Source organism: Drosophila biarmipes, chromosome 2R (assembly GCF_025231255.1).
Source record: "Drosophila biarmipes strain raj3 chromosome 2R, RU_DBia_V1.1, whole genome shotgun sequence".
In the NCBI taxonomy this organism is placed as follows: domain Eukaryota; kingdom Metazoa; phylum Arthropoda; class Insecta; order Diptera; family Drosophilidae; genus Drosophila; species Drosophila biarmipes.
In genome coordinates this window covers 20,541,722-20,564,859 of record NC_066615.1, presented here as the reverse complement: position 1 = coordinate 20,564,859, position 23,138 = coordinate 20,541,722, and the positions used below count along the sequence as shown (strand labels likewise).

The following is a 23,138-nucleotide window of genomic DNA, read 5'->3' as shown; positions in this document are numbered from 1 at the left end:
CTGGTCTATCCTTAAATAATACAAATATTCATTATAATAAACTAAGTAAACTTAATAATTTATAAAATTAATATTTTCACTAGACCGTTTTTACATTATATGGTATAAACGATGGTTCTGTTCTAATCATTAATTTGTTAAACATTGTTACTAACAATTTATCTCATAACGAATTTTAAACAACATAAATATTTTTATAAATACACTTTAAATTACAGCATATTCACACTTCCTCGAGTGGCACCACTTTTGGAACTACCCTCTAGAACTATCGATAGCCTATTCGATGAAACTGGGAATTTTCAAAACTCCGAGTACGGTCACATCGACACGTGCATTCTTTCATTTCTTTTTTCCATCCAAAATGGCCAGTCGAGTTTTCTCTCTTGATTCCCAGCTAAAGTTTAACAAAAGGGTAAGTTAACGTGGGTTTTATCTGCACAAAATATGCAGCTTGATTGCCTGATGATACTATTCGTACCGCCCCAGTCTGAAAAGACGTGTTGATTGGTTCTCTATACTGATGCCGAAACGCACATGTTGCCGACTGATTATGTGAATAAATTGCAATATACTCATATTGTTCTATGATTTGCAGAGTGCCACGCGGTAGCAGCAACCATCTGCTGAAAATGAATGGAAAATATAAAGATTTGACGGTTTTTCGCCAGAAGGAACACACGTGTCCGAAAGTAAGGTTAGTTTCGACTTCAACAAGAATTTTAAATTCAAGAATCTATAGTTTACAATTGAAATTCGTGCATACCGATGCTATAGTCGAATGGTACAGTAACTTCAAACCATGATTTTGCTCACATATTATGATTTACCTGCAGCACAGGTAAAAATATTATACTTTTTAAAGGGCTGTACTAGTAGACTATGGCTTGGGTCAAGAAAAACCTTCTGTAAACTATTGTTCTTTTAAATCTTCCTCAACTGAATGATGAAACATTTACCCAGCTCGCTTTGATATTCTATGAAGAGAACTGTTCCAAATCCAACGCAAAAATAAACTGCTGACTTTAAATTCTACAAAAAGCAGCGCCTTCTTTATAACTATAAGTACTAAAACTGGGATACTCTTTTTTTCAGACGTACTCTTCAAAAGACTCTACATCTACTGGACATGGATCTCAGCATAGGTGTGTATTTCATATTTCCTTCAATTAAATAAAAAAAAAAGCGTAAATGATGATTTATAATTATTTGCTACTCTTGAAAGCCTCTGATGAATACTTTCACCTTAATAACTGAAGAAAATGTAAATTATCAAACGTTTTTCACAAAAAAAATAAAAACAGACATTAAAAGTTTTGTTTCTTCGGTTTTACAGATTGACGGACTTGAGGGGATAAGTGTAACATCCAGTTTAATTCTTGAGATGACTAAAATCCAGGTAATAACAATATTATATTTGATGTAATATATTATAATAGTATGATGAAACATTTACCCAGCTCGCTTTGATATTCTATGAAGAGAACTGTTCCAAAACCAACGCAAAATATTAATTGCTGACCTCTCCATACACTTATAAATGAGATTTTTATGAATACTTTCTGTAACACTATTTTTTCTTTTATATGTTTGCAGGAACTGATGATAAGCCCTAACTTGGCTCGCAGCTTTAGCATGAAACTACCTTATTAGGTGTGTATTAGATACTTTCGCATAAGCTAACTAAATGTCAATATGATGATTTATTTATTTGCTACTCTTGAAAGCCTCTGATGAATACTTTCACCTTAGGAACTGAGTCAAAATAATAACTTAAAAAATATTAGAATCAAGAACCTGCAGATGTACTAATTGATTGTTTTGTTTTATCTAATTATAGTTGGTAGGTGCCAGAATAATCGAAGAAATGAGAACTGCGTTGGAACTGTAAGGTAAATTTTTATAAACTTCGAAAGAAACACTATTTGTAAAAGTATGATGAAACATTTACCCAGCTCGCTTTGATATTCTATGAAGAGAACTGTTCCAAATCCAACGCAAACATAAATTGCTGACTTACTTTATTTATGGAAAATCTCTTATTTATCTTAAATTTTGCATTAATCAACTATTTTGTTATTACCTTTCCAGAAATATGTATTGAAGTACATTACTGTGGCTGTCAACTTTGCTAAACATCAGCAAAGGTGCGTAAATATTTAAAATAAATAGCATTTAACAAAGCTAGCTCCTATGATGTTAAGTATACCGCCCCAGTCGGAAGAACCTTGCCGATTGTATTTTACTGAATTATTTTTTAAATCAATTATTTTGTTTGCTTTGATAAATTCGTACTAAACTTACTTCCAATTTCAGATGGGTATGAAAGCTTCCCCTGTATAAAAGGATTTCAAAATGCAAAGGTGAGTAATTATTCCTAAAACACTTCTTATGTATTTTCTATGATGACAAAACAATAGACAAGCATATAACCGAACAATCATGTTGATTTTCAACCGACTGAGCCTAGGAAGTACACAAAGTGTGTTTATACCTAGAGAAATACATTTTAACGCATTTTTTTTTGTGTTTTACAGACAAGGCCAGATGAAATGCGCATCATAGTCATTTACAAAACTGAATACTAAAATGGTAAGCATATATTTAATGAAAGATATTCATATATGCAATGATGATTTCCTTTATATACAGTTATCCCTATCATAAGAATAATTGATGATATGTAGAATAAACTGATGCATATATGAAACTCCTAGTTCTATTAATTTTCTTTGGTTTCTTGGTACTAAAGTCATTTCCTATAATTCCAGATACCTATAACATTAAATGTTATGCAGGCCAAGCTGCAATAGAACTTCGCTTATCAAATAGGTAAGGGTTTTTATTTTTCCTTCGCCTATTCAAATTTTTTTTCTATGATGAACAACACTTTTATTTAACAGTTATCCCTGTCATAACAATAATTGATGATGCAATAAGCTGACATTTTTAAAATTTGACTCTTTGATTATTCTTAAACAGAAATAGTATATTAATTACTTTTGTATTCTTTATTTTTAGAAACCCGGTGGGCAAGTTAAAAAGACTAATATGATGTTGAGGCACTCGGCAATTGCTGACGGCTATATAATATATTAAGGTGAGTCCACTATATACACAATATTGTAATTAGGATAACATTTTGTATGATGATTGAAGATACCGCCCCAGTCGGAGAAATTATGTCGATTGGTTATTCTACTGATCAATTAAAGTCAATAAATTGATATTACCTCATTTAGGAACCCTTATAACGCTGTATTTCTCTCTTATATTACAGATAACTGGGGAATGCTTTGGAATATACTTGCCAATCAGCCTATAAAGGTGTGTATATTATTTAATATTTTTTTTTTTTTAATATTTTCTGATGACAAACCAATAGACAAGCATATACCTGAATCACGTGTGTTGCTAATACTTTACGACTGAATCATTTCAATTAATATGATTAATTTTCCACCGGTCTGCAACTAATTTCTATCTTATCTTTCCCTTGCAGATACTCCACGGCTCGTGCAGAAACCCCAAAATGTTCTAGAAATACCACTGATGTATCTTATCTATGAATAAAAATACGAAAGACTTGGTTTAATATAACGTGATATATTTTATTTTGCATTTCAAATTATGTATAGACATTCATTCGCTCAGTTAGCTGGGAGATACTTGTAATGCTCTGCTTTCCATATTGGCCCTTTCAGTGGGTCGCATATAAGAATATTCAATTTGTAAATGTTGAGTCCTATATGTATATACGTTTGCTTTGGATGTTCTCTATATGTAAACATGTAAATATAAGTGTACGTTGTTTAAATACACGTTACATATGTATTTGCTTGGCTTGGGCCTTACACTCTTTATCATTGTAAATATATATGTATATGTATATTCATATATCGTATGCTTGGATTAGGGGCGGGGTATACACGTTCAAAAAACCCAATTGCTTTCTGCACAACAAAATCATTACCCAGGCTCCGGGCCTGCGATTCGATACTAACTTATGATCGTCTCGACTCGATTTCCCTTGCCAACGCTCAGAACTCCTTATCTCGAGTGTGGGTGCGTGCCATTTGCACGCTGAAACATTTAATGGAAAGCACAACTAGAATGACTGGCTAATAGATCGCTAGAGTCTAGTATAGATATCGATATAAAATGTTCGTTTCTACTAGACAACATTTATAAAGTTTTGTAATCATTTGATTTGCGGTTTCCACCTGCTCCTCTCCTAGACCGCTCGAAACTATAGCTAATCGAATTAAAGGTGCTGCCCGCTTTCGGAGTGGGGCAAATCAGGCCAAGTCATTTTTTAACATCAATGACGATTTACACAGAACACAAGGGGGAGAGTGCGAAAATATATTGCAGATTCTTGGGTTACGTTTAGATATCAATTCCGTGCGGGAGTCTGAATAACATGTAGGGGAATGAGTCTGAATCAAGTGTCTAGCGGTTACGTTCTCAATCACTCCTCTTTGTCTCATAATGTTGCGTTTTGCTTCTTTTATTACAATTACTCAATAGATGTTTTTTAAAAAAACAATAAGGAATCAACAATATTCATAAAATGTATCATTATAGAATATATGGTAAATGTAAGTCTAAAAACTACATATAATTTGTATAGAGCTAGGTTGGTATTTGTTTGGTTGGGTATGAAATAAATAGTTATCGCATGCGTGTGGGGTGAACAAAAGTAGAATGGAAGTAGGATAGTAGTACATCATCGTGCACAGCTCAGTGCCCAATGTGCTTCTTGATCAGGGCCTGCAGCAGTCGCACCTTGGCCTTCTTCTCCTTGTACTGGGCGTAGGTTTCCGTCTCCAGCGAGCGGCGGTCCTGCTTGAGCATCTTGCGTCCGTTCTGCTCCTCGAACAAGGACTCGTACTCGCGGATGGTGGCCTTCAGCAGGGATTTCTCATCGCGGGCTCGATCCAGCTGCTCCCACAGCTGGTCCACGCTCAGTGCGGAGATGTTCTCGCTGGCCGCCTGGTTGTCCTGACTCGAGCACGCCACCCCAGCCGCCGGTCCCGTCAATGTGGTGGTGGTGGTGGACGACTCATCGGAGGAGGCATTCTGGGTGAGAGTATTCGGGGCATTCGCGTCGCTGGGCGAGTTGGTGGTCTCGGTGCTGTTGTTCGACGAATACTGCAGCGGGGTGGAGGTGGCCTCGAACACCATGGCCTCGTGCTCCAGGATGGTGGGCAGCTCGGGTATCCCAGTGCCCGCTCCAAACATCACGGTGCGCGAGACCAGACGCTTCAGCTGCCTGTAGCGATCGTAGAGCGGCCGCGCGGCATCGCGCTCCTCCTTGGTGATGGGGTGTCCGTAGAGGCTCTCGAAGTACAGCAGTCCATGCTGCACGGCGCTCTTCTCCTGCACCAGTTGGTCGGCACTTAGCTCCTCCAACTGCTCGGAACGGCGGCCGTTTGCGCGCTTCTCGTTAAGATTCTGTAAGGTAAAGGGCGCACAATTAGTAAATTATCTCAGACATTTATATGGTTATTAATGATTTTCGTGGGACAACTGCTGAGTCGATATCTGATGGTAAGGGACCCGTAATCAGGGAAAACAGAAGCCCAGCATTAACTGATAAAGACCACCCACTTTGGTAAACAAGACAATTAATCACCGGCCTTAGGCGGTCCTAGTTTTTGATTTGTTTATGGCAGATTGGCAATGACTAGGCGACAACAGCAGACATTTGAAAAGAAGATGCCAGAGCGCCGCGTAAAAATAGAAACAAATGCGGAATATGCCCGTACTGTAAACAAATAATACCACTGCAACATCGAGGTTACAGTATAGCAATAATGTATATGATATACGGCGGGCACTTGGACGGCTGCTCTTTGGGCCTTTTCCCATTTCCACGGCAAACCAACTAGGGAAAATCATTTCGCGCGCACTTTGTTTTCTTGGCAAAAGTTCAATTGCGAGCGGATTCCTTTGGGCCAAGTGTTTGTCTGCCGCGAATGTATCATTAATTTGTCAATATAGCGAATATGGAGGCTTGTCTAGATGCCATAAATACATATGGTATATTGCCTATAAATAGGAACTCATTATAATGTGTCGGAAGCCTCCTAATTTGCAATGCTGGCATTGTTTTTATTATGTGTATCGTACTGAAACCATAGGAAAGTCCAGAATATAATGATATAATGAGGGGCCATTGATTTTTGGGTGCCTTATTTAGTTACGGAATAACTTTTTGGATAGAATCAGGATTTTTTGCTATATATATATTTTTTGTAAGTAAAAAAATTAACTTTATAGGCTCTATGGAATAATTAAATAATACCTGTTTATGTTATAGGCATAGAATTTCTGGAACTGTTTACATTCCCATATCCTATACCCCTTTAAAGGCTCTTTGACAGGGCATTAAAACGTCGCTCAACCGCAAAATGTGTTTTCACATTCTGGCCAAAACAAAATTGTGTTTTAAAATATATACCTATGCTACGAAGAGTCTTCTGACAATGGGGCAAGATCAAAGTTATAGCCAAATTGCTGGGCATGTCACCGCCGCGGCTGTCGAGGCAATCTGCCTATGTTTATACGACATATCTATATATCTCTGACGTCTGTCCCACTTGCTAATTGTGATAAAATGTTTCGTGTCTCGTGATTTTGCAGACTGGGAAAAAACCCCATAAGGAGATCTTTATTACCTGCTCGATTTCAGCGAGGGTGGCCTTCATGCGCTCCAGCTTCTTGGCCACCTCCTGGCCGCCAATGCCTCCAGCGCCGCCTCCGCCGCTGCCCACCTTCAGGCCCAGAGCTGCGATGGGATCAGTCTTGAGCTCGTGCCGTTCCTTGCGCAGCTTGCTCAACTCCGCCAGGGCGTTCTTCATGTACTTGTCGTTCAGTCGCTCCGCCTGCGATGGCCTGTAGCCCAGTCTCTGCTCCAGGGACTCCTCCAGCTGGACCAGTTTCTTCTTCAGCACCGTCACACGGCGATTAATGGCCTTCAGGCGCTCCTCGGGCGACTGGAAGGCCACCATCATGGCGGGCAGCACCTGTTGCATAACATCGCGAGTGCGCATGTTCTCCAGCGAGCTGAAGGCCCTCACCGCGTCCATGGGCTCCAGGCAGCAGTCCATGTCGGCGGTGTCCGCATGCAGCTGCACGGTGGCCGCCTGCTTGGGCATCTGCTGGGGATATGGCATGGCCTTGGCCAGCTGGGCAGCTGCATCCAGATTGCCACCGATATGTGGCCGCGAGTGGGCGTATCTCCGGCTCAGGATGGGAACCGGTTCATCTCCTCGCTCCCAGGGCAGCGACTCCTGGGCGGAGGTGAGGTCCAGACTCTGCTGCTGCCTCTGGGGCTTGGCCTTGACGGGCGCCGGGGCAGTGGAAGTGGGCGTGCTGTCATCGCTGCCCGCCGAGGAACTGGTGGTGGGTGTGGGTGAAATACTGGCGCTCCTCTTCGTCTGCAGCTCCTTCTGCTGCTGGTGGAAGTCTATTAGGTTGTTGTCGTTGTGATCGGCAGCAGATTGCAGCGACTGCTGACTCTGCTGCTTCCTGCTGCTGATGAAACCTCTGCGTTCGTACTTCAAAGCCGACAGATCGTACTTGTAGGCACTCTGCTCATCCCGCCGGGAGGGCAGATACTTCGAGCCACTGCCGCCGCCGCCCTTCTTGGCCACTCCAGACTTGCGGACAGGCGGCTGGCGGGATTTGCAGAATCGCTCGCTGCTGCGACGTCTTTCGTGCTCGCACTCTGAGTCGTCGCTAGCTTCTTTGGTTGCCTGGCGAGCGGGACTGGTCTCCAGGCGGGGACGCTCCTTGGCCGCCTCTCCGGTTGGCAAATTGGCCAACGAGGCATTGTTCTCGCCCAACTCGGAGGATTCCTCCTGCTCCCTTTCGAACTCCTGGCGGTAGTTAGCATAACTAGCTGTCCGCTTGAAGTCCTCGGAGGAAACGCGCCGGATAACCTCACACTGGGCCTCCAGCAGATTGGCCGCTTGTGCCTGGGCCGTGGGTGAAACGATGGCAGCGGGTTCCGTGAGCAGCTCCTCGCTGTTGCTGCGCTGCAGCTTGCGATCCTGGCCAAAGGCCGAGCTGCTGTCCAGGCGCTCCTTGCGCTTGCGCGACGACTTCTGCCATTCCAGGGCCGGGTGTATGATCTCCGGCAGGTAGGTGGAGTGGAAGCCGCTGTTCAGGTGGCTCTTGTCCGCGGCCGCCGGCGTTGGCTTCTCCGGACTGCGGACCACCTCATGCCGGTCAGCGGGATTCGAGGACGAGGATGAGGACGATGAAGAGGAGGAGGCTGCACTGCCGCACGAGGCCGTCGACGATGATGAACCAGTGAGACGACTCAGGTCGTCTTCGTTCAGCCCAGTTGTGGGATGGCGCATGCCGCACTGAAAACACAGATGGAGAGAGGGAGAAGCGATGAGAAAAATCCATCAAGTGCCGTGACAAACTTAAGGCTTAATTATAAGTAATTAAACAGCCCGCGAAATGTCGTTTCCCTGGCCACAATCAAGTGGGTTAATAGTGTCCGGCACAACGTGTCGTATGAGTAATGTTCTGTGTTCAATTAGTTTCTGCCATGTCATGAGCCATCATCAAGTCAGCGGTCGCTCATAGTTCAACGAAATCTCCAGCTTATATAAGCCCCACACGATCTGATAAATAATTTATTGCACTCGCTAGCCCAAGGCAGGGTTTTGGAAAAATGTCTAAGAACATTTGTCGATATAATAGATTGGTTTTTAAAAAATATATATGATATTTTTATATCAGTTTAAAAACTTTGTAACCATGTCTTATTTCACTGTTCCTAGATCGTTCATCTAAGCAAATCATAGAGTTATAAAAACATTTATAAATATATTTTTTAATTTTTGAAACAATTAATTTCATCAGAAAATGAATTACCCTAAAAATAATAAAGCAGGATAAAAAAAAATATATTTTTATGTTATATAATCAAATGACGAAATTATAATGATATATTATAATCAATCTTAAGGAATACCCCTAATTCTATACAATAATTACCAAAATATATGTTATAATCCTGGGCGTCATTGTGGTTGGCTAATCTCTACCGTAATCAGTCTAACTATTATCACAACGAATTTAATTCGGTTCACTTTTGGCTTTGATCACAAGCGTTTGATTTAGGCAGGCTCTTCTAGTCGAGCAATAAAAGCTATAATAAAAATGTCAACGCCTTAAATCTCGCTTAATAAATTTCAATAAACACTAATTGAAATTTCCTTTTGGGTATGCTTTTTTTGTTTTTGGTCTGCGGTTTCTTTCGAGTGGTTTAACCGTTTCTAAGGCTTGCAGTTTTTAATCATTTCACATGTTTTGGGGCTCCCGACTTTCGAGTACTGGCTGCAGTTCTCTAGAGGTTTCTTCAAGAATCTTTGCTTTTGGCTCGGACGCAGCCGAGCAAAAATGTTTTGAGGAGAAGCGCAGAACACTGGCGTTGCTTTCTTTGGGCGCACCGAATCACTATTAAACCCATTCCGCTCCGACCTCGCGAATTATATGCGAAATCCCGCGAGAGCCGTGCCCCGAGGTACGGAGAGAGCGCGCCTGCGCAGTGATATAGCGCCGATCCAGTCCTATACGATCCGATTGATCGGGAAAGAGAGCAGCCGGAGGGCCGCCAAAAGGTGCGAAAGCTTCGGTAAACAGAAGAATTGCTAACCAGTCTCCAAAGGAGACATTCTCTCTGTACTACCCCTACCTTGCTTATCGCTGGCTGTGATATAGGGCTGGCGTAGGGTCTCAAAGGTTGCCTCGAGGGGGTTTAAAAATAAATCTGGCCCGCAAATTAGCAGCAGCTCTAGACTTTACGGCCGTCTTAATGGGGCGAATTAATTTATACACTTGTTTACGCCCCCCGCAACACGCGACTCGAATGTATAAGGCCGAAATCGATCGATCCGAGGCCAAAGACAGGCATAAACCCCAGGTAACACGGGTAACGGGAAATAAACTCAGAAATATGCAGGGGCACAGATGCCAAATTGCGAAAATACGCGCCAGCGTAGCCGTAGAAAAACAAATTTCAAGTGCAATGTCACGACGTGAGTGAAAATACAACTGAAAATGAAACAAAATGGCTGCGAGACGACGGGCTGGAATTCTCTGAGTCACTTGCCTCTAGGCTAACCAAAAATCGGAGCATCTTGGGTCGGTCAACTGCCCCCATCGCAAACGAGACGCACTAATTGAGACCCACGCGCCCTACAGTGACGTCAATGGCGAACGTGATCGAGTTCAGCCACAAAAAAGCATCATAAAACCAGAACATATCGACATCACACAATGAATAGAGGGATATGTGAACTCATAGAACTAACAAGTTCTTTAAAATCCTAGCCACTCATCCATAAGAAATTTATTAGAATAGACCCTTCTGATATCACAGATATAATAAATATAAACGATATGTTTCCAAAGCAATATTTTACAGATAATCATCTCAAGATCAAAGTTTACCGCATAAAATTATCAAAGAAAACATGGCGTATGAGTGATACATTTTACAACCCTCACTTGGCGGCTGTGCCAACTATTTTGATTTTACATTTTAGGTTTTCCAGTTAATAAACAAAAGTATTTATAAATTGCCATCAAAAAAACTACAAATATTGATTTAAAAGAGCGGCGCGTGCAAAGCATTTCCCTTCGACAGACCCATTAAAGAAGGGTCTTAGGTTTTTATCAAATTAATTAGACTTCTTAAAACCCAGCAACGGAAAGGGGAACTTATTTTGGGACTTGCAAAAGCAAATAGATAGCGACAGGTGAAAGCCCCTCGTCTGACACCTTATAATGGATAATGGCTGGGACACCAATTGAACTCGTGTCGGGTTGATTGAGGGATTTATTTTGCCACGGCAGGAAAATCGAACCACAATAAGAACCCAATCGAATATATTGATTTTGGGTTTAATTAAAATAAAACCACTCTTTCCTATTTACTCATCGGCATTCTAAATAATATCTCGATCATTATTTTTCTTCTCCGGAATCGTTTACGCAACAAAAGTTCAGCATTTGTTTACGGAGAGGCAACCACACAAGTGCATGACTCAAAAAGCTCCGACAAAAGGTCGAGATGGATAACAATCCGTACTGAAACACATCCCACTCACCCAATCTCACAATAAAACTGCTAGCACGAGCCCACAAATGAATTGGCATTTATTCCAGTTTCGCTTTCAGTTTGTAGTTCCAAGATAAGGACTGCGAATAAACAGGTGGTGGTGGCAGTTTCCCACCTCCCGATCAGACAGCCTCGATAAGAATCTTTCGTCATGGACTATTTATGGACGGCAGGCGATTAGAGTTTAAGTGGTTTCGGAACCAAACAAGTCAGGCTATAAATTCTGAAGATCACTCCCAGCGATAAGGGTTATCAAAGTAATATTTATGGGTGTATTTTTTATTGAAAATTCCTTTTAGTATAAATTTTCAATTAAAAAGATTTTGGATATTGAGTTTTCATATGATAGAAGGTTTTCTATCCGTACGTTAAACTAAAAGTAGTTGGTAATTATACTTTATATACGTAATTAAGGTGTAAGGGATGAGAAAATCTCCCTAAATCTTTTGAGTTGATTTAAAATAAGATTTTGTTCCAGAGTTCCTCAGGAATCCGTCCCCAACTAATTAGATTAAAATTTACCAAGTAGTAGTGCAGCGAAACTTTTTCTTTTAACATATAAAATCTAAGAAAACAGCTAACGATTTTCAAGGTGTTTTCAAAGAGTTCCGCCTGGAAGCTCGTAAGTATCTTAATCCTCCAGCCCGTGCCTATGCCGCGAAGGTCGCGCAGCCCACTTCTCAAAGAGCCACGCACTGGAATCAATATGTTTACCGCCCCGAAAACAGCACGAAAACAAAGTCATGGGTACAATAGCTTGGGGGATTTATGGGGCTTTGTTGCCCTGCCCCTCTGGCCTCTTCAGAAGAGGCAACCAACGGCACAGCAGCCTCGCAGCTTCTCCAGCGGAGAGACGTCAGAGTGGCCGGAGTCACACGGCGATGCTAAAATTGGCCCACGCGGCGTATGCGCGATTTGAGGAGATGTGAACCGTGAGATGCGAGATTCGTTTCGGGCATTTTAACAAGCCCGTGCGAATATTTGTGGCCCAGACGAGAGTGTTGCCGGTTACTTGGCTACTTTAAACGGCCGGTAAATATTGAAAAGCCATTTTCACCGGCCGATAAGTCGGATCTACCTGGTAACCGGGCTAGTATCATTGGCTAATCATCAGCCTCAGACTGCCTAGCGCCGGCTGAAACCGGTAGTAAACCGGCCACAAGATAAAGCATATGTACCCTCCCATTCTCACCCATTGAGAGGTTTTTGGGTAGGTCTGCGCTTTGCGATCGAGTGGGTAAACAGCGTTAGCGTAATTGTATTTCTGGCTCTCACGATAAAAGCGGCGTGCGGTGTTGACATTTCATCCGTTTGAGTGGCTTGGAAATTCGGAAACCGAATCGTAAACAAAGCGATTGTAATTGCTTACCATAACTTGTCTGTTCTTATGGGTTTCCCTTTTATAGGTACCCCATCAGCATAATGCCTTACATTAAAGTGGTATCCTAAAGTTCATTGATGATCTACGCTATATCCAAGTAAGCTCAAGGAATGACTGTAAATTGATAATGACTTTGTGAATGTATTAATACCCATTTCAATGGAAACTCGATCATAATGCCATTCCACATGACTTTGGGTTAGGGTAGACCATGCACAGCTGGAAATTGGTATTTATTTATTCCCAGCTGCTGCTGACTTTTCTATTAAAAGCCATTTTAGTGACTCAGTTGCTGTTCACCTAGTTCAATCACTTAACGCTTGTAGGTCCATCAATTGAAGACAAGGCCGGAAAAGTCCCATTGAAAGTGAGGAATGGAATGCCGAAGTGGCGAGAGTCTCAAAAAAGATATCCGTTGCACTCAGTTGACAGCACGTACTTGCCTTAATGGATATGTACGTTGAATGTTCATAAGCGGGCTTATAATTGAACGACAATTAATCACACCGATAAGATAAGGCGCAAATCGATTCACAGAAACTGATAGCGAATTGAATTTAAGCACTGCCACTGGTATTTCAAGCAGCCATCTCAAGTGGCCAGACATGATCATAATATGTGGTTTATAAAACCGAAACTGAAGGAACTAGTTTCTATTTTTTGCCAGGTTCTATTTTTGGCAGTCTGGCAGCGAAGTCGTAACTTTCCACAGCAAATGGCAGCAATCAGCGGCTATAACATGGCTATATCGACTAAACAAGGGCGTATCTCACCCCCAAATAAATATGGGTACCCCTACAAATCGGTTAATGTCAGTCACGTGCTTTTATTTTGGATATCTGGCCTGCAATATTCAAGATTGCGCAACTTCAAACAGAATTGAGAATGGGGGCAAAAAAACAAAGGAGTCGGGGGAAACTTGAGACCCTCCAACGAGTTATGGGGAAATGCCAATGGAATATTACCAGGCCCAAAACCGAAATGCAAATGCGGAGCACACAAAATTTTAATGAAGCATGTCTCAGGAACAACAAGCAAAACAGAGTGGCAGAAAGTGAGTAGGAAAAGTAAACAGGCAAATGGCCAAAAATGACTAATGAGCCGGGGAAAAGCGATAGAAAAACTAAGTAGTTCAGAAATAAATCAAACTGAAATGTCAGGAAATGCGCGCTAACATTTTCATGAGGTCAAAGTACACATCCTTCGTTTTCCGCTCGTGACGTAATTACTTTATTGGCAGTCAGTTGATCATTCTCTGTTGTTGTTTTCTGTTTGAATCCATCAATTAATTTACAAATTCCGCTTTCTGCTCTCTTTATTTGAGTCTTCATTTTTCGCCCGCTTTCGTTAGAATCAATCAATTTCAATTGATGAAGGCATCTCCAGTTCATAAAAAATCGACAGCAATCAGAAATTTCTTTTTCCAGTTTCGTGAACTTTGCCAACTCGTATATAAATAAAATAAACTCGCACATGAAGACAGGGGGGATGGAATGGGATGCAAAGCTTGTTGCCATAATTTACGAGCTACGTTCAGCGAGAACAGGTTTTTTTTATTTAAATTATACCCTCTGGTTTCATTTTAATTTAAAACATTCAACTTTTGATGGGACAAGGCGGGCATCTCTCTTGTTCTTTGGCCGACTGAATTTCGGATACTGAGATCTACAGATTGCCTTTTCTGACGGTGGATGGTGGTGTCACATTGCGGACTGGTCCCAGACACTCCGACCACATGACCAACCGGCAAGTTGGTCACGAGACCCACAAACGAGGCACACGACCCTGGCGGATGCATCTAATGGATTCTAGATTCCAAGTGTCTTATACAATCGCCTCGCAGTGACTCGTGGTTTTTTAATAAATGATCTCAAATACGGAGATCGGCGAGATCATGGGGCAAACAAAACAAACGCTTTGTATGGTGGTATTCAGTGATAATGTATTTATGTTTTAGTTTTTATAATGAGTATTTTACAATTTACTAGTACCTTAAACCTATTGAAATAAACATAGAGCAGAACAATTGTCTTTCCCAATCTATTTATGGAATGAACGTGTTTATCAAAGTTATTTGCTTACACGCTAAAAATATAATTTATAAAAAATATAATTATAAAGACACTTGCCACTAAAAAATATCTGTATTGTTTTATCCAAAGAGAAAATCGTATTTGTATAGTAATGATTAAGTTCTTTATGAGTTCATTCTTTGTTCTGTCAATATAAAACTTTCAAGCAACAGTCCCCCTTTTGCCGCTTCCATGAGGAACGTGGCTTTTCTGTCTGGGCAAACAGTGATCTCGGGATGATAATAAATGCCGTTCAGTGGACCAGGGCGAATGCGAAATAGAAATTTAAACAATGCCAAAAATAAACCGAACGATTGATAGCTTACACATTGAACTTTTCGGACGCTGGCTAAAAATAGATAAAACCGCGCAATTTGGCTAATAAAAACTGCTTGCTAATCTGTTTAGTTTTCGCGCTAATTGAGTTTTGTCGACTGCGGACACACAGTGGCTTCTTAAATATGGCATAGACCGCCAGAGTCTAGACTTCAGAGCGATACAACTTAATTGGCTTACCTTCAATTATAGTCTGGGGATAGGTATACAAAATTAATGCAAATGTAGCCTGTCAATAAAGTTGGTAATTTTTTGGGTCAACACACTCGAAAAACCAATTTTCGTTGCACGTCACGAAAACTGACATGACAATGGGAATTATCCGTGAACTCGGGAGACAGGGAAATCGAGGGGCCGAAAAGGAAACCCAGGCATTTTATTTACAAAACGGCCAAACCCCTTGATAACCAATAAGGCAAATGAGCAAAGGAAATTTTTTTGTTTGGCAATGGAAAACTTTCCGTTCAGCTGTAGTGCTCACTGTTGTGTCATGACTCAAACTCGGTATCTGTAAGTGAGAAACAATAAACAAAGCGCAGAAACAGAAAACAGAACACAAAATGGATCGATTGAATGGAAATGTAACGGAAAAATCAGTAGCACCACTAACAAGATAACATTTTCGTTTGTCATAGGCAAGGCCCACCATATAGCGAACTATATAGATTTCGATATGAGCGCCGTAATGGCGCTAAAATGGATATCAATATGTTTATCAAGCGGGCTTTTCCCTGGAAAATGCCAGCGTTTGTTCTACTTTGTGGCAGGCGTCTGAAAATATGCAATGGCTCCGATTACGTTCGCAAACTTTTTCCATCGCCCTGGCCAAATGTGTTAATTTCTTTATAAGCCCCGGCGGTGGCAAAAATAAACACCGTATTATTTACGTATATGGCACCCATCGCAATTAGTTGGCAATCGTTTATGTAAATACATGTCCAGCAAATAAACGGCAATTGTGGCGGACAGGTGTGAAAATAAGGAAAATGTAGACGGCTTATTATTACTATTTTAATGGGATTATTTACAGTGTTCGATATTCTAAGAAACAATTTAGCTCGCTTGTTTACTTACAAATCTATATTCGTTATGAAGATAACATTTAAGGGGTGTTGTGGGTGTCTAATGGTGTTCGAAAACTTTCTAGTGCCGCCCACCAGTTGGTTTTGTTGATAAAAATTACTTTGAAATTAGTATAACAACAGAACAAGATAGTTCACCGAAGTTACAGTGCTAGAAGTTGTCCTTAGGTCTCAGATAAATAAGTACTTTTTTAAATTATTGATTATGATGGTTAAATAATCCTGAAATATTTGAAATTTCTTTAACTGACTTTTACATCCCATTTTAGACCCTCTGAAAATTCTTCACCTATATAACGCTGACTTAAAGTTAAAACTATAAACTTATTGCACACAAATATATGTTATAGGTAAAGTTAAGCGAAAAAATATTAACTAACAATAAAAAAAGGTTGGGACCATTTAACAATTATATTAGTCAATTTGTCCCAATACGTTTTTTGTATGGTTATTAGAGCACCAGCGACCAAGGCCTTCGGCGGAGCACCCCTTACTTTAATTTTGACAAATATTTATTAACTGATAAGAAATTAAACGCATACTTACAATGCAAGCCTTAACGGACTTCCACAGATTTCTCCCAAAGTCTTCAATCTTGCTGGTTTTTCCCCGTACGTTCGCCAGTTGCACGACGTTTTAGATCGATTGGTGGTTGGAAAATGTAGTTGGAGAATACCGAATCGAATCAAAGATCGAAATCACTTGGCCCCGAAGCTAAATTTCGCGTTTTTAACCGGCTAAAACCGTTTAGATAGAGCCCGGATGCGCAGATAGTCACATTGCCGTTGTTGATCACACGCGCACTCGATATGGAAGAACCGATCGATCCTTTTGTAAAATTTAACTATTTTTAGCTGCGGCCTTTGCTAATATTGTTAACTTTGGTATGGTAGCTTCAGATCTGGTTATTGTGGCTGGTGTCCGTGGTCCAGGATTTCGCAATATCACGCAATCTCGGTTTCTTTCTTTTTGGAGCCCTCGGGCGCTTGCCCGCTCACCTTCCTACTCGCTCTTGAGCTTGGTTTTTTTCTTGACCTTGTAACGACGGTTGCGCTGATCTACGACAAACTCATATCGCGATCTCTGCACATTTTCGCTATCTAGACTATAGCTCAGACCCAAAAGGCGTAGCACTCCTAGCGAATACGTTGTGACTGGATTTTAGTGCCGGATCGGATGCGAATTCCCTCTCTCTCTCACTCTCTCGCTCGGCGAGCGCCTTCTCTTCCTCGCTCTCCTAGTTCCTGTTCCGTTCCTGTTGCCTCTTCCTGGAAGGAGAGAGGACCTCGCGATAACAAATTGAGTGGCCGACGACTAGCGGTGAATGAGCCGGCAGAGCGCACCTGTCGAGCTTTTATAGCACAGTTATATCCTGCGATCGCTCAGTCTCCTTCTCTCACTTTCCCAATCTCTCGCTTGCTGCAATTGCATTCGCTGCTGCTACACCCACGTTCTCGCTCTCTCTAGCTATCGCGCTGTCTCGCTCGCTCGCACACTACGGCTGCTTGAGGAAGTGAGTGGACACGAGACGGTATCTGAGCATGTGTCTTTGAGGTTTTCGGCTGCCGCTCTTTTCGGGGGCTCTTCTACGCCGCGTTCTTGTTCTGCCTCCTCTGCTTCTTCCTTCAATCGAGAGTTTTCCCCCTTGCAACGCCGTTGTTTTCTGCTTCTTCCTCGTTGCTTTTGCTTTTGTTGTGGCTGCCTCTTTTGGCACTGGGGCAATAATTATGTAAAGCGTTTGGCTTACTTTAAAAACTTGGACCACAGCTTTGGAGTGCTTTTTTCTCCGTGTGTACTTGCAGCTTTTAGCTTTGTATCAAAGTGGTGTTTTTAGTGGTTTTTGTTGTTGCTAATGTTGTTGTGTGCGAGGTCATCGGCTCGCGTTGGCCGAAACGAGAAAATCGATATTTAACACTCGTCGCACTAGATAAAATGGGTTTGTGGGTTAAGTTTGTGTTTATTGTTTTGCCCAATGGCAAATACTGAAAGAAACTGCGGTTTTTCGAAGCACAATTGCATTTACAACAACATCAAACCGGCCGCGAATAGAAAAACTTTCCGCTGCTTTGGACGCACGTTGTGTCGCGAGACGCAATTTTTCCAAATGGGAGCCGCTCGAATTTGATTTTTGGAGCCCAACCAAGCTCTCGCTCTGCTCTCTCTTTATCTTTCCTCCCTCTCGCTCTCTCTATATCTGAACGCTCTCTCTTTGCGCAGACTCTTTTATCGCAGGGGTTTTTTTTTGCACAATCTCGGATTCCTCAGCATTAATTATCCAAATAGCGGTTTCATGTGCATATTCAGTTAATTCTTAGATGATGTCTCCTTTCGGGGGAGTTGTGAAATGGGCGTGTAAACAAAGGCGTAATGCGCTCGCGCGCTCTCTTCCCCTAGGATTTTCTCTTCAGATGACGATGACGTTGCAAATGAAACGTTTAAAACGGCGCATCTCAATCGCACTCGCTCGCTCGCACTCTCGCTCTCTCTCTCTAACTCTCTTGGCTAAGTGCTCTTCCTCATTTTCGGTGAATTCACTCAATTATTACGAATTTCAATGAGCGAACTTATGACGGCAATTGCATACATTTTTGCATTCCGTTTATCCATAGCTGGGGCTGAAAATAGAAAAGTCAATTAGGACTGGCGTCAAAACCTTTGATTTTTCAGATCCCCATTGTGCAATCGGGAAATGCAAAAATAGCACCAACAAGTGCCGTTTCCAGATTGAGCAATTAAGCCCAATTGGATGCAATTGCAGTAGGGCGAGAAAGGGGGTGGTGCTCAATAATTTACGGGTGTCAAGTTCTCATTCCCCTGATGAACCCTTAGAACTTTCCAGAAATTTCCCAGTGGGCGGGAGAGAGAAAGGGGGTGGTGCCTGGGTTGGTTGGTCGGTCGAAATGAAATAGTTTCTGCAATTGGCCGAGTTGCCCGATTTGCATTTATATTGATGTGGCTGCGAGTCATAAACAAAATTTGATTATGCAAATGGAAGGCAAACAGTTTCTGTTTACTCGAAAATCAGGGAAAATGCAGTAATTCTAGCAACGGAACAAAGGAAGCCGAACGTGATAAAATCACCCATTGAACGACTGAATTTAATTATGTTTTGGATCATGATATCTTGTGAAAAACAACTCTTAATTTGATTTCGAAAACATTTTCCAACTGGAGCTAAGGGAAAACATATTGGCACCAGCATGTAAAGGCATAAACATATTTATTTCGCTATCCTATTCGCAACCTACAACTTTGAGAAACCAAGTCATTTAACCCAAACCAAATCCCCTGATTATCCTATGTCTATGTCATCCATATCATGCCAAGCCTAATATTAAGGCCATCAAATGACTAATTGATTGATGATGTCTGGTGCTTAACCCCAGATGGATATATTGCGTGCCGCGGTCTTAAAATATAACAAAATAAACATGCTATATTTTACTCAATTTCTTTAAAAAATCTATATACATATATACGAGTATATATGCGCTCATTTAAATGTCTTTGACGTCGCAGACGAAATTCGCCAACAAAAAAATCCAATTTTAATGTTCTGCTTTATTTCAGAAAAAGAAAATAGAATCAAAACAAAAACCAAAAAATTGTAAACATTGAAATGAAAACACACTCTGCTTGTGGGTGTAGCAAATAAAACCGAAAAGAAGGTATAGAGGCGAGAAAAAATAGATGCCAAAATGTTCTTTCGCTAGTCCTAGATGCATCAACATCAATACCAGGCAGGTGCAATAAATACTAGTCAGATGTGCAGTTTCACACCGCCAAAAAAAAGAGTAATAGCCTATAATGAAAAAAAATTTTTAATAAATTATACGACCATTAAGGATAGTTTACTATTTCTTGAAAAAGGATTCTCCAAGGATACAAATTTCTTGGGAACAACTTTAATTTGTAAAATCTGTACTTCTTAGATAATATAAGACTATACTCCTTTAGAGCCATATTAGATGTGAAATTCTTAAAAAAGATACATTTAAAATGAGTTTCTCCCAGTGCATGATGCGAAAAAGGATACCTATCCGCTATACTATTTCTCCCAGTGCATCCTTAAAGCGCCTTACCCCTTTAACCAGTTGCAACACTTGTGCTCGCCATTTACCTAATTTTCGGCGATTTTTCTGCTCTCTCCCTCTCTGGTTGTTGTTGCTGTGGATTTTTCCACACTCACACCACACTCAAAGAGGCTCACACACACACGGGGATAGAGAAGCGCGAACACTGCGAGAGAAGGAAAATTGTGAACCACACCGGACGAAGAACCAACATCGAATGAGCGGAGAAATAACGGGCGCACGTGCTTAAAACCGCGTAGACCAAAAAAAGGGGAGAGAGGTAATGCCCCAGAGAGAAAAGACGGGGGGGAAAGGGAGAGGAAAGGAAGAGTAGTGGGAGAGTGCGTTTTCTACTGAATGAAAGCGACAGGCTTCGTGGACCTTCGTCTGCAGTCGGCGCCCTTCGTTTGTGGTGCTGCTCTCTCCATCTCTCCGTCGTCGCCTTCTCTCACTCTCTCTCGCCTCTCTGAAAAGTAGGCAAGGACGTGGCTGCAATTTAAGGCAAACAACGGCACACCTACGTCCCTTTGGTCACGCCCCCGCGCGTTAATTAAATATCGCACATACGCAGCGTTAACACTTCCATCGGATTTTCAGATGGCAGGGCTTTGGGCTTGGCTTTCCCTCCGGTCGCATTTCACGGCTTAATGCCTCGCCTCGAACTCGATGCGCTGCGGAATGCCCGCCGTAATGTAATGTATGCACGTCCTTGAAAGCACACTAAGAGCCCGTCGCGCCACCCACACGTCCACATCCTTCAGAGCTGCTCTTTTATTGCGCCATGCAGTGAAATAAAAGTTCCTACAATTTCCCAAAGAAAAACTATTTCGAGAAATAAGAACTCAGTCAATAGTTAAAAAATGGTAACAGATAAGTAATCATTAGTTCTACAGTGTTCAAATCGAACTTTAAAAAGCTTATTAATTTAATTATTAGAGCAAGCATGTTCACATTTAATTCGTTCTACAAATTCAAATTAATGGGAATATAAAATACAACTACATATGTAGATTAGTTTGACATCTCTTACCCAGCATTTCCAACGAAAACTGCAAATGATCTAATCCTAGGACGGGTACTCTGGGTTATATCCTTGACCTTGGGTTATAGCATCGCGTGGTGTCAGTTATTTACAGGTTGCAGCATATCGATGTACACTTTTTGTGTGGCAGCAGAAAACGAGCAGAGCTATTCCTTAAGCCCGCTTTGACAACAGGTGCACAGGTCAGATTCTTCCAGAATTTCACAAAACTGCTTGGGTGCTTCCAATTTGACTGTACTTTTGAGCTGAGGCTGTTTTTACCGTTTCTTTTTCGCTGAAAGTTGGGAAGCTGGTGAAATGCACGTTGCTGCGAATGCTGATGAAATACATTTTCGCCGATGCTGTTTTACCACGACGACAGTTCACAGGGTCACGGATGCCTATTGGTATCTGCAGTTTATATTTTGGGCAAATCAAAACCTATGATTGCAGATTGCAAATTGTATTCAGCATAAGCGATCCAGGTCCAAAATGAAAAAGGAAGAATAATCGAAAAAAGTGTGACCAGCGTTACACTAAGATCTTTATCGAAGTCGACATTTCAGTGTTGCAAACGAAGATTCTGATTTGAATTTTAGTTAATTTTAAATTTTGAATTTGATTTTGCTTAATCCAACGGGAAGCTCTTAAAATATTGTTACGTAGCGAAATAAAGAAAATAATCAAAGGCTGGCACTATCCAAATGTAGGAGTTTACGTTGGCCCATTTATTATAGGAAATATATATATGAATTTTTCGAACTGGAATATATATCGTTTATTATTTTGTATTGCATTTTCACCCGGAGGCAGTTTTTAAGGCGGCAGGGCTTAGACGATGAATTTGGGATTGTGTTACGGAGAGTATATACTTGGCCACATAGCCGTTAGTCCCGGCATCATAAATAACCAGCAGGTACTTGGGTCCTGGAAAAGTCTGCCGAAAAGTTCCCTTAACTTGGAGTGAATCCGGGGAAATCTGTTCAACAGTCTCCTCTCGAGTCGCTCCATCTGTCATAACTCTACAAAATGGATTTGCTTGAGTTTGCTCACAGATTATGTACTTTATATATGCAACCTACCTTAAGTCATATTTATTATCGGATGGCACTAACAGAACACCATTTCCGTCTATTGACGGCGCAAGAGAAGTTGCAGAGATCGAAGTTACCCGATTCAGAAACAGAATCGAAAGGATCTGTAGAGAATATTTAAAAATTATTTTAAAGTCAAGTATTTGGAAACAACTTACTAGGCAAAATAACTTGGGAGGCATTGAGTTTGATGATGATTTTTTGGCGGTTGCTTAGCGACTGACATTCTCAATAATAATGCAGCATCTAGAAAGCAGAACGAAAATTCCCCGAATACAGGTCTTAAACTGGATTCATCAATAAGCAACCTTTGTGTGTGTTATGATGCGCTTTTAATAATGGTATTAATTAACATAGCATGGCAAAACAAGCACGTGTAGATCTTATTTATTTATAGAAAGGGGGAGAACTTGTAGTAAAATATAATAAAATTTGGGAAGGAATCTTCTATTTTCCTTCTGACCTTAAGGTTTTCTCGGGGGATGCATTTAAGATTTGTTGTAATTTACCAATCTTAGTAGCAAAGTACCATAAGCATATCCTTCAGTTTTTAACTTATTTCATTTCTTTTTTTTCTCCGTGCAGGTGTCCGTGGCCATTTGACAATGTTGCAGGCGAGCGTCGGATAATGAAATCCGCAATGGATGCTTGTGCACGAACGGAAAAGGGATTTGGGACTTTTATGGACTTGTAGGACAGCGCTTATTGCGCATTTTGTGGTCCCCCAGTCGAAGTCAGCGAGAGGGTTGAGTTTTCCCCCAGAAACTTTCGCTTGTTCGTTATTCGACCAGGCCAAGTGCCCGACTTAAATCGCATATACTCGTATGCATATCTACATGCCCATGATAATCCCTCTTTAAAATCTGTATACATTTTGGATATTTGCCAATGGCTGAACATTTTTAGCGAAATCGAAATACGTGCACAGCG

At 41.2% G+C, this 23,138-nt stretch overlaps 2 protein-coding genes, 1 long non-coding RNA gene and 2 other non-coding genes across 6 annotated transcripts; 3 read left to right on the top strand and 2 right to left on the bottom strand.

The window, feature by feature from the left end:
* Positions 1-309: 309 nt before the first annotated feature.
* Positions 310-3,600, top strand: LOC108022579 (uncharacterized). The gene is made up of 13 exons (XR_001768050.3): positions 310-415; positions 599-697; positions 1,096-1,145; positions 1,337-1,399; positions 1,597-1,653; positions 1,841-1,892; positions 2,092-2,147; positions 2,317-2,363; positions 2,538-2,592; positions 2,772-2,832; positions 3,022-3,100; positions 3,281-3,327; positions 3,503-3,600. It is a non-coding gene; the product is annotated as an uncharacterized LOC108022579 (long non-coding RNA).
* LOC122818417 (small nucleolar RNA R38) lies at positions 2,623-2,704 on the top strand. Its single transcript, XR_006367900.1, has one exon. It is a non-coding gene; the product is annotated as a small nucleolar RNA R38 (small nucleolar RNA).
* On the top strand, positions 2,869-2,951 carry LOC122818418 (small nucleolar RNA R38). Its single transcript, XR_006367901.1, has one exon. It is a non-coding gene; the product is annotated as a small nucleolar RNA R38 (small nucleolar RNA).
* On the bottom strand, positions 3,587-20,300 carry LOC108022577 (protein FAM13A). 2 transcript variants are annotated; one of them, XM_017091596.3, is made up of 4 exons: positions 20,141-20,300; positions 16,567-18,635; positions 6,684-8,378; positions 3,587-5,457 (listed from the first exon to the last, which is right to left on the bottom strand). In XM_017091596.3, the coding sequence occupies exons 3-4, from the start codon at positions 8,370-8,372 to the stop codon at positions 4,744-4,746; spliced, it is 2,403 nt and encodes an 800-aa protein (XP_016947085.1). In that variant the 5' UTR covers positions 8,373-8,378; positions 16,567-18,635; positions 20,141-20,300; the 3' UTR covers positions 3,587-4,743. The 2 variants fall into 2 exon arrangements, with proteins under 2 accessions (XP_016947085.1, XP_016947084.1); XM_017091595.3 differs by lacking the exons at positions 16,567-18,635; positions 20,141-20,300 and adding an exon at positions 9,022-9,486.
* A 1,545-nt stretch (positions 20,301-21,845) lies between these two features.
* LOC127011003 (uncharacterized) lies at positions 21,846-22,442 on the bottom strand. The gene is made up of 3 exons (XM_050887623.1): positions 22,367-22,442; positions 22,197-22,312; positions 21,846-22,136 (listed from the first exon to the last, which is right to left on the bottom strand). The coding sequence occupies exons 1-3, from the start codon at positions 22,388-22,390 to the stop codon at positions 21,914-21,916; spliced, it is 363 nt and encodes a 120-aa protein (XP_050743580.1). The 5' UTR covers positions 22,391-22,442; the 3' UTR covers positions 21,846-21,913.
* Between the last annotated feature and the right edge of the window lie 696 nt (positions 22,443-23,138).